At 65.2% G+C, this 10,719-nt stretch overlaps 1 protein-coding gene across 1 annotated transcript; it reads left to right on the top strand.

The window, feature by feature from the left end:
* The first annotated feature begins 2,048 nt into the window (after positions 1-2,048).
* Positions 2,049-10,128, top strand: AKAP17A (A-kinase anchoring protein 17A). Its single transcript, XM_040266415.1, has 4 exons — positions 2,049-2,846; positions 3,413-3,561; positions 6,345-6,585; positions 8,148-10,128. Exons 1-4 carry the CDS (start codon positions 2,085-2,087, stop codon positions 9,120-9,122), a joined length of 2,127 nt encoding a protein of 708 aa, XP_040122349.1. The 5' UTR covers positions 2,049-2,084; the 3' UTR covers positions 9,123-10,128.
* Positions 10,129-10,719: the final 591 nt, after the last annotated feature.

The following is a 10,719-nucleotide window of genomic DNA, read 5'->3' as shown; positions in this document are numbered from 1 at the left end:
TGAGGGGCCTGGGGGTGACGGAGTGCCGCGGGCCGGGGTCTGCAGCGGTCTCCCGGGGCGACCGGGGCAGGGGGTCTCGTGGTATGCGGACTTGGGGGCAGGGGCTCCGGGGGTCGAGAGCCTTTGAGGGGCTTGGGGGTGACCGGGGGCCGGGGGCTGGGGGCTGCAGGGGTCTCCCGGGACGGCCGGGGCATGGGTGTCCTGGACCTGCAGACTTGGGAGCAGGGGTCTGCGGACTTGGAGGTGTGGGCTTCGGGGGTCGAAAGCCTTTGAGGGGCTTGGGGGTGACGGACAGCCGGGGGCTGCGGGGGGTCTCCCCGGGGTGCTGAGAGTGGGGGCGGGGTCTTCTGGGAGAGGATTTGGGAGAGGGGACAAAGGCGATTGAGCAGAGGAGGGGAGGTCTCCAGGGAGCTGCGGGGTGGGGGTGGGGGTGGGGGGGTGGACAGGGCCTCTGCAGGCGAATCAGGGTCCACCAGGGTCAGAGGTAAGCAGGCTGTACCGGGGCGGGGAGTGAAGTTAGGGGTTACTGGAGGTTGGAGGGGGTTACCGGGGCCTCAGGGCGGCTGGGGAGAGAGAAGGCGGGAGTTGGGTCAGTGGGGTGAGCATTTGGAGGGGTGGAGGCGATGGGGATCGTGAGGGGTTGCCAGGGGTGTGTTGATGGGGGTGCAGCGAAGGGGCTGGGGGTCATCACCAGGGTGCAGGGGCAGCTGGGCGACCGGGGAAGATGGGGATCCCAGGGCTCCTAGTAGGCAGTCGGCTTCCGGAGTCTCTGACTCAAGTTCTCTCTGAGGCCTGGAGGTTTTCTGCGGGTGGAGGGGGGCTGTCGCCACTCTCAGCCCAGGCTGAGCCCCCTCACTGGTGCCCCAGACCCGGGCCAGGTGGCTTTTCCCTCCAGCTGGGACCCCTCCACCCCATACCTGCAGCTTCTCCCGGGTCTGGGTGTGTGTGTGTGCTGAGCTGCTCAGTCGTGTCTCTTTGTGACCCCGTGGACTGTAGCCCACCAGGCTCCTCTGTCCGTGGCATTCTGCAGGCAAGAATACTGGAGTGGGTTGCCATGCCCTCCTCCAGGGGATCTTCCCACCTCAGGGATTGAACCCAGGCATGGTCGGAAGCTCTCAGAGCCATCTGGTGGGCGGGCACACAGCCCAAGGCCCCCTCCATTACTGTCTGGTGTCCGTGGGTCAGGTCTGGCCCTGCTTTGCGGAAGTAGGCACCTGTCCGACCGGTAGGGAGAAGCGGGTTGAGGGGGAGGAGAGCACAGTCAGCTCCTCGTCCGCGGCTTCCCAGAGGCCCCGCGGCTTTGATGGTTTTATCTGGACACAGAGAAAGTGCTTCTGCCTGCGTAGAGATACTGAAGTCAGCGGCCCTCAACCATTCTCTCGGCCTGAAAGTTCTTCCTGTTTCCGCGGGCTTCCTCCTGCACAGACCTTCCCAGGTGCTTGTGGGTCGTCCCTTCCCCAGGGAGGGGTCCGCAGCCTCCATGGAGGTGGCCTGTCCCCCACACCCCGAGGGCAGGGACCCTGCCCATCTGGGCTCCCGCCACCCCAGCCCTGGTGGAGCTGCCTCTGAGTATTGGGGGCAGCTCAGTGCCCATGGAGGCTTGGGGCAGGCAAGTGTTCCTATAAGTTTTGCAAACCCAATTTTTTTTCCCCTGCATTTGTGTAATCTGATTAAAAGGGCCCACGTGTCAGGGGCTGGGGCTTCCCTGCTGGTTCAGACGGTAAAGCATCTGCCTGCAATGCAGGACACCCAGGTTCGATCCCTGGGTGGGAAAGACTCCCTCCTGGAGAAGGGAAGGGCAACCTACTCCAGTATTCTTGCCTGGAAAATTTCACGAGCAGAGGAGCCTGGCGGGCTACCGTCCACGGGGTCACAGAGAGTCTGACACGACTGAGCGACTCACCCTGAGGGGCTGAGGGGCTGAGGGGCCTTCCCTGACGTAGCGACCATTGTGTCGGGCATGCAGAGGGCAGACGGGCCTCCCTGCCCCGGGCCCGCATGCTGGCCAGCCTGGGGGCGAGACACTGGGCCGGCGGTGAAAGCGCGGCGTGCGCGTCTTGTGTTTCAGGCCCAAGGTCCCGGCTATGGCTGCGGCCACCATCGTGCACGACACGTCTGAGGCGGTGGAGCTGTGCCCGCTGCATGGCCTGTACCTGAAGCCCATCACGAAGATGACCATCAGCGTGGCGCTGCCACAGCTGAAGCAGCCGGGCAAGTCCATCTCCAACTGGGAGGTGATGGAGCGGCTGAAGGGCATGGTTCAGCACCACCAGTTCTCCGCGCTGCGCATCTCCAAGAGCACCATGGACTTCATCCGCTTCGAGGGCGAGGTGGAGAACAAGAGCCTCGTCAAGTCCTTCCTGGCCTGCCTGGACGGCAAGACCATCAAGCTGAGCGGCTTCTCCGACATCCTCAAGGTGCGCGCCGCAGAGTTCAAGGTCGACTTCCCCACGCGCCACGACTGGGACTCCTTCTTCCGCGACGCCAAGGACATGAACGAGACGCTGCCGGGCGAGCGGCCGGACACCATCCACCTGGAGGGGCTGCCGTGCAAGTGGTTCTCGCTGAAGGAGTCGGGCTCGGAGAAGCCGAGCGAGGAGGTGCTGGTGCGCGTGTTCGAGCGCTTCGGCGAGATCCGCAACGTGGACATCCCCATGCTGGACCCCTACCGCGAGGAGATGACAGGCCGCAACTTCCACACCTTCAGCTTCGGCGGCCACCTCAACTTCGAGGCCTATGTGCAGTACCGCGAGTACGCTGGCTTCATCCAGGCCATGAGCGCGCTGCGCGGCATGAAGCTCATGTTCAAGGGCGAGGACGGCAAGGCCGTGGCCTGCAACATCAAGGTGCGGGGGGGCGGGGCGGCGGGCTGCGCCCCGAAGGGACTCCGACATGGGGAGGGCTGCCTGGGGCCCGCACGCTGTGAGCGCAGTCTGTGTCTCAGGAAATGTGGGGAGAAGTGGAACGCTCTCGCAGCCGCCCTTGAAATGAGGGCGCTGTCCATCATCGCCACGGACTCTGGCTCGTGCTGGCTTCCCACGTCAGGCTGGCGGAGGAGCCAGGGCCCTCGGGGCTGCGAGCTGTGCCCGGGCGCTGGGTGGTGAAGACAGCTGGCTGCAGAGGGTGGGGGGCGCCCACCGCAGGAGGGGGAAGGAGTCAAGCTCTCGCACACAGGGCTGGCCTCCCGGGGCGCTGGTGTTTCCGGCCGAAGGGGCCGTCCTGGAACGGGTGGGGTCCCAAGCGCTGATTTCGAGCTCTGCCCCCCAGTCCCGAGGTCCCCCTGGTCAAGGGCGTTGGGGGGTCCCCACTCTCTGCAGTGAGTCTGAGGCAGGCCGTCTGGTGAGTGCGGGGCTGTCTGCATGCTCAGGACAGTGCGTGCGCCTCCTAACCCTGCCTCGTCCTGCCTCCAAAGGTCTCTTTCGACTCCACCAAACACCTGAGTGACGCCTCCATCAAGAAGCGGCAGCTCGAGAGACAGAAGCTTCAGGAGCTGGAGCAGCAGCGGGAGGAGCAGAAACGGCGGGAGAAGGAGGCGGAGGAGCGCCAGAGGGCTGAGGAGAGGTGCGTGCTGCGGGGCCGGGCTCCGTCCCCTCGGGGACGCCGCGGGAAGACGGGGCCTGCGGCCCACCCCCAGGGCACCGCCGGCGTCCCACCTGGCCTTCTTGCTGAGCCTCCCAGGGCGCTGTGCACCACCCTGCTGACGCGGGCACGGAATTTTTTTCCAACTTACAGGTTTTTTGCGTTCAGGCTGAAGCTGCCTTACAGTGAAGTAGGGGAGTGAGGGTATTGTTGGCTTTTCCCAGCAAGAGCCGTTTAGGAGCCCCGTGAAGTAACTGAGAGTCGGGCATCTTAGCTCACGACCTTTCTTTCTCGCTTTGACGTTCTGGCGCTAGTGGAAAAGAACCCGCCTGCCTGCCAGTGCAGTAAGACAGAGTGCGGGTCCGATCCCGGGTTGGGGCGGTCCCCTGGAGGAGGGAGAGGCACCTCACTGCAGTGTGCTGGCCTGGAGGATCCCGTGGACCGGGGAGCCTGGCGGGCTGCATCCGTGGTGCCGCGGAGTGGGACGGGACTGAAGGGACTAAGCACAGCGCGCCGTGAGCCCTGCAGGCAAGCTGGCCCGTGTGCCGAGCCGGGTTCTGGACAAGGAGCCGCAGCTGCTGGTGCTCCATCGTGACTCCCGTGCTTGGGTGTTTCTTCCCGCACTTGTCCGTGTGTGCGGCGGGCAGGGTTTCTCGTGTGTGTTTTGCAGACTTGCTGAGTCTCAGGTGCGTGTGGTCCGGCGTTCATTCCTTACCAGCCTGTGTGTGTGTCTGGGCTGACCTGACTTGTGTGTCGCTCCGGCCTTGGGGCTCCTGTTTGGTTACCGTTTGGCTCCGATGGTCACTGACACAGATTTGGGCCTTTCTCTGGGGTCAGCGCTTCCCCTGTCTGCCCCGGAACCCAGTTCCAGAGCGGCAGGTGCCGGAGATGGTGCTGGCCTCTGTGCAGGTAGCTGGCGAGGGTGTGGACACGGGTAGGGGGTCGGGAGCCCCGGAGTAAGGCCGTGGCTGCAGAGAGGACAGATGCCCAGGGAGGGCGGGGTGTCCTGGCTGCATGGCAGGCCTCAGGTGGCAGCCACAAGGGGGGAACAGTTCGGATCGCACACTGGACGAGGCCGCGGGGTCGACGTGCCCACCACAAGCTGAACCAGGGAGCACAGATGGCATGCAGACCATGGGTCTGGTCCCAGGCAGGCCCTGTCCTCTCTCTTCCGCGATCGACCTTGTGCGCAGTCCCCGAGCTGGGCGTCACAGGGGTTACCCCACGGCCTTTGCAGGGTCTCGGGACAGGCACTTTTCTCCACCTGCACATTAATGTGGGGAAAGCCGCCCTGAGGGTGGCCTTTGAGCTCAGGCGGCAAGGGGTGTCGTGGTGGGGACACTCACAGTCGGCGGGGCGGTACCTCTGATGGGGCTGAGGCGGCTGGCAGGGCTGGCCTGGCATGAAACATGGGCCCGTGGGTGCCCGGGAGGCCCTCGGGTGTGCAGGGCTGTGTCCAAGCCCAGTTGGCCTCACTGTTAGCCTGCAGGCCGGCCCGGGAGCCTGGGCGTCTGTCCGTCAGGGGTGAGCGAGTTGGTCCTTCGCTGCTAATGAGGTACAGCGTGGCCTGCAGCAGTCCTGTTGCTGGTGACGGGCTCTTAGCTGGACAGGTGAGGGCTCTGGGCACTCAGGGCCACTGACCAGCAGTCTGAGCAGCAGCCCCTCACCGATGCCTGCTGCGGGAAACCTTCCGGTGCGTGGCCTCCTGGACGCCAGCGTCCTCGCGAGCTGCCTCGCCTCCCTGCGTGGCCCGGCCTCCTCCGTGGCTGGAGCTTGGGCCCTCCGTCCTCCTCGCCCAGTGCTGCTGCTCTGCTGACCTGGCGCCCTGGGAGTGATGCCGGCTCCTCTGCAGAGTGCCCTTCCTGGCCTTGGCGTCCCGTGCCACATGCTGTCCAGGGTGGCCTTGCCTCTCTGCTGTGCCCGCCCTGCCCCTGGCCTGCAGGTTAAGTGTGAGGGGTGCGAGTGTTGCGTGAGGACACGCTCATTAGTCTTCTCGCCCCTGGAGGTCTGGATCCCTCCCAGTCGTGCCGGGGTTCTGGCTTCTGGGTGAGGAAAGGGTGCTGTTGGGTCTGAGCTGGCCGGCGCTGTGCGAGTGCTTACGGAACTGCCACTGTCCGCAGGTGACCTCACGGGCTTTCCCCAGGGGTGCGTGCTGTGGGGCCCCTCCAGTGGGGGACGCCCCCCTCCCCAGAGCAAGCCGGATTGGCTTTGTGTCACTGAGCATGTGCCTTTTCTGCAAGTCTCTATGAAAGGCCATGCAGTGTGTTCTCTTGGGGGCTTCCAGTAGCTGGGTGCTTCTAGAACCTTCCTGCCACCGGGTGCATTCCTGCTCCCCTCCAGCTCCGGGGCTGGGGCCTTGGGATGGGAAAGCCAGGGCAGGGGTCTCTGGTGTAGTGGGAGCAGGGCCTGTCCAGCGCTCGGGCTGTGCCCGTGTGGTGCCCGTGGTGGAGGGCCTCCTCGTTGTGCCACTGCGGCCCGTCCTGGTTCGTCTGCTGTGGTTCCTGCAGGAGCAGCTGGATCTGGTGAAAAACTCGGCTTCCCACGCGTCCGCCTTGTTTGTTCCGGTGTCTGGGCTGGGGTCGAGTTTAGCCAGGCTCTCCCTGGAAACATGGGGAAAGCCTCGCCCTGTGCGCCCCTCGCTCCTGGGGTCCTCGGCCGCGGCTGAGATGTCTGTGCGGACAAAGCGCTAAGGAGCCAAGTGCCGCGATCGCCGGCCCGGGCCCTGCCGCCCTCACGGAGCCGTGGTGTCCCGCCCGCCCGCGCAGGAAGCAGAAGGAGCTGGAGGAACAGGAGCGCGAGCGGAAGCGCGAGGAGAAGCTGCGGAGGCGCGAGCAGAAGCAGCGGGACCGCGAGCTGCGGCGCAGCCAGAAGAAGCTGGAGAAGATGCAGGCGGAGGAGCAGCGCAAGCTGCAGGAGAGGATCCGGCTGGAGGAGCGCAAGCTGCTGCTGGCACAGCGCAACCTGCAGTCCATCAGGCTGGTGGCCGAGCTGCTGAGCCGCGCCAAGGTACCGCCCCCTAGGGGGACGTCCCGCCCTCGGGAAGCCCCGCCTACAGGGGCTGCCAATCTATAGGGACGCCCCGCCCTCAGGAAGCTCCACCTACATGGGGCTGCCAGCCTATAGGGGTGCCCCGCCACAGGGGTGACGCCCCCACAGGGACTGCCAGCCTATAGGGATGCCCCATCCGCAGGGATGACCCGCCCGCGGGTATGCCCCACCTCTGGGAAGCTCCGCCCATAGGGCCTGCCAGCCTATAGAGATGCCCTACGTTGGGCCGTGCCCCGCCCACAGGGCCTGCCAGCCTATAGGGATGCCCTATCTTGGGGATGCCCCGCCCACATGGCCTGCCCGCCTATAGGGATGCCTGGATGTTTAGGGAGGATCGGCCGTTGGGAGGCCCGGCCTGGAGGGAGGCCCGGCCTTCACGGACATGCTCCTCGCTGGCGCCTGGTTCTAGCCTGGGGATGGTGTTCATCGCGGGGGACCGCGGTTGCAGCGCTCCGTGTTGCCCCAGGCCCGGGCTGTACCCCAAAGAAGTGGCAGCGCCGTGGGCCCACGTCCCCGCGTCCAGGCCTCCAAGGCCCGGCGCCGCAGCCTCGCCAGCGATGGAAGGGCCACCGCCTGGCCCCACGAGTCTCTTCGCGGTCCCGCAGCGCCCATGGCGACAGTGTCCTTCAGGCCAGGCGTCCCCGACCGCCCCAGAGGACGGGGCGGGCCCCAGACGAGGCACAGTCCCCGTGGCAGCCCTCGGAGCCGGGCTGTGCTCCCACCCCCACTGCCGTGAAGCTAGTTAGCCGCCCTGTGCGGGTGGCGCGCGTGGAGCCCAGGCAGGCGCGGGGCGACCCTCACCTGCCATCTGGTTACAGTTGTGACCAGTCTGCGGGAAGGAGAGCAGCATGCATGCCCAGAGCTGTGGCCACGTGTTCTTATTGCGTGGTGAACGTTGAAGACCCTGAGCAGGCCAGGTCTCCACGTCTCCCACACCCACGCGGGATGTCAACTGTCCGCACCGTAATCTGGGGCCCGTGTGGCAGGGAGCGTGCACCGGGGGGCCCGGGCCGCCCTCGAGGAGCCCCCCATCCAGGGCTGTGCTGAGGAGATTTGCCGGGCTTGCTCCTGGCTGATGATCATGGCCGCAGAGCGTGCCACCCGGAGAGGCCTGGTCCACCCGAGAGGGCCCCCTTTCAGGAGGGCTGTGCCGGGAAGCTTCGCCGGGCTTGCTCCTGGCTGACGATCGTGGTCTGCGAGCGTGCCATTTGGAGGGGCCTGGGCTGCCTTGAGAGGCGCCCCTCCCTACCCCACAAGGTTGTGTCCAGGAGCTTTGCCAGGCATCCTCCTGGCTGATGATCATGGCCTCTGAGTGTGCCACCCGGAGGGGCCCGGCCCCGGATAGGCGCCCCTCCCCAGGGTTGTGCCCGAGACCTTGGCCGGACTTAGCCTTGGCTGCCGGTCGCAGGACTCGCAGTGCGGTTGGACCCAGCGGGCTGCGCTGCGGCCGGGCCGTCCTTGGCGCGCCGGCCTGTGCTGAGAGCCCGGCTCAGGCCCCGCCGTCCCCCTCTGTCCCGCAGGCCGCCAAGCTCAACGAGCAGGAGCACAAGGAGGAGAGCCTACGGCGGCTGCAGCTGGAGGAGCGGCGGCGGCTGCAGGAGGCCGAGCTGCGGCGCGTGGAGGAGGAGAAGGAGCGCGCGCTGGGCCTGCAGCGTCGGGAGCGCGAGCTGCGCGCGCGCCTGCTCAGCCTGCTGCTCAGCAAGAAGGCGGACGAGCCGCGCGCCACCGCTGCCGAGCCAGGCACCGCCTCCCCCGCCGACCTGCTGCGGCCGGTGCTGGATATCCTGCACACTGTGTCGGCCTCGGCCGGCGCCGCGCCCCGGGACCGGGAGCCCGCGGTGCGGCCGGCCGCCCCCCAGAACGTGAACGGGAGCGTCGCCACCGCCGCCGCTGCCCCCGCTGCCGCCGCCACCCAGGAGGAGGCGGCGGCCCCGGGCAAGGAGGGGCAGGACCCTCGAGGCCCGGAAGACAGCCACTCGGAGAAGAGGTGCCCCGCCGTGCTGGCCTGCATCCCGGACAACACCCAGCAGCCCAAGGCCGCGCCCGCTGCCTGCGAGCCGAGTGCGCCCCGGAAGGACGCGCGCTCCGAGCAAGACAAGTGCAACCGGGAGCCCAGCGGGGGGGGCGGCGGCCGGGCCGGCGACGGAGCGGGCCGGGACGACGGCGGCGACGCCGAGCACAGGCACAAGCGGGAGCGCAGCGCGCCGCGGCGGCGGGCAGGCAGCCGGGAGGACGGCAGGCCGCGCAGGGAGCGGCGGGCGCACCGCAAGCGCTCGCGCCAAGGCCGCAGTGCCAGCCCCGAGGAGCGCGGCCGCCCCCGCAAGTCCCGCAGCCGCAGTCGAGAGCGGCGCAGCCGGCGGGAGAAGAGCCAGAGCCGCGGCCGCGAGCGGGACCGCAGGGCTAGCTCCAGCCGGAAGCGCAGCCGGCATCGGCGGGGCGACGACAGGCCGCGCTCGGGCTCCGCCGGCCGCCACCGCAGCGCCTGGAATAGGTAATGCAGGCCGCGCGCCCCGCGGCCGCCTTCCCGGAGACCGGCCATGCCACGCGCCCCCGGGGAGCGTCCCGGCGAGGAGCGCAGGGCCCCAGGCTTTTTGTCAGAGTATCCTCCAGGCGGCGGCCCTCGTGCGTGGGGCTCGTGATCACGAGCTTCGGTTTCCCATCAAACTGTTGATCCAGTCGCTTTAATGTCGCCGGTCCTCCCTGGATCAGGAGAAGCTCAGGGGGTTGCGAGCCATGAGCGTCGGAGACCCCGCGGGGCGCAGCCAGACCCGCGGCGCGGCATCGGGCCACCCTCAAGGAGACGCCGTGTCCTGACCTCACGGGAGCAGAGCCAGGCCGCAGTGATGGGGACGTACCGGCTTCCAGTCTGGCAGCCGCGGACCCACCGGGCATTAACAGGGAGCCTCTCGCTGGAGGTCTTTGGTTTGCTTTTTGATTTTCCTGTTTTTTGTTTCGTTTTTCCCCCTTTTCTGTAGGGTTAATCTCTTGGGGATGAAGTTTGGGTGGGATGCCAAAGGCAAGTGGCTGTTAACGCGGTTAAGTCACCGGAACGAAGCTGCGGGCGCTGTAACACGAAACTCCTCGGGCGTGGGCTGGTGCAGTCGGGATACAGAAGGGGCCCAAACTTTGACTTTCTACGGATTCAAGTCATCCAACGTACAAAAGAAAAAGCGTCAGGTGGTACACAGGGGTCCCAAACGTTCACTTTTTACAAACTCAAGTCATTCAGCATAAAACAAAAAAGCAGGTTGGTTTAAAATTAGCTTTGATTTCTAGTCAAGGTTAGCCTGTGTGGTTTTTTTAAGAAGCCGTTTTGCTAAATTATTTTTACTTGGAACGTTTCAGATTTAAGGCTGCAAACTTGTTAAATTTTATAATTGTCAGCTTCTCCAAGGGAAGCTCGGAAATACTTAAAAATAGCTGTAACGTCCACCTTAGGAGAGATGGTGTTTATTCCAGTTTGCATTTTTATGGTAAAATAAAATCTTTTTTTCCAATGAACTCATGTTTCCCATACTCACATGGGGGTTTTTTTTGTTTTCAAGTTCTTCAGGCTATGTCACAAGCTGCGCATACTCTAGCGTCTTTGAAATCACTTGGTCATTTGTAGATGTTCATCTCACATGCTGTTACTATCCTAACATAACTCCCTAGAGAGCATGGGTCCTCAGAGGCATTTGACTCGTTTGCAAGTGAAAGTGTTAGTTGCTCAGTCGTGTCCAATTTGCCACCGTGTGGCTGTCGCCCACCAGGCTGCTCTGTCCGGGGGATTCTCCCGGCAAGAATCCTGGAGTGGGTTGCCGTTTCCTCCTTCAGGGGATCTTCCCGACGCAGGGATTGAACCCTGGTCTCCTGCATCGGCTGGAAGATTCTTCAGTTCACAAAAGCAATTGTTTTTAAGCTACGGTGCTCTTTTGAGAAAGTGATGGAAAGACAGTGGGTCTTTCCTAACCTGGAGGTAGTGGGTAGGTGTTGGTGCCCCTGCAGGGACCCTGGTTCTGGGAGAGGGGCGTCTGTGTGAGTCACTGATTCGTGTCCGTCTCTGCCGCCCACGGACTGCAGCACGCTCACCGTCTCCCAGGGTTTGCTCAA

Source organism: Oryx dammah, unplaced genomic scaffold (assembly GCF_014754425.2).
Source record: "Oryx dammah isolate SB20612 unplaced genomic scaffold, SCBI_Odam_1.1 HiC_scaffold_23, whole genome shotgun sequence".
NCBI lineage: Eukaryota > Metazoa > Chordata > Mammalia > Artiodactyla > Bovidae > Oryx > Oryx dammah.
The sequence above is the reverse complement of the archived record's forward strand: the minus strand, read 5'-3'. Positions and strand labels throughout refer to the sequence as shown.

Excerpts from the sequence above, each read along its gene's own strand:
- AKAP17A (XM_040266415.1), top strand. The coding sequence starts at position 2,085 with ATGGCTGCGGCCACCATCGTGCACGACACGTCTGAGGCGGTGGAGCTG. Across the intron at positions 3,562-6,344 it reads CGCCAGAGGGCTGAGGAGAG|GAAGCAGAAGGAGCTGGAGG; the intron begins GTGCGTGCTGCG and ends CCGCCCGCGCAG. Across the intron at positions 6,586-8,147 it reads AGCTGCTGAGCCGCGCCAAG|GCCGCCAAGCTCAACGAGCA; the intron begins GTACCGCCCCCT and ends TCTGTCCCGCAG.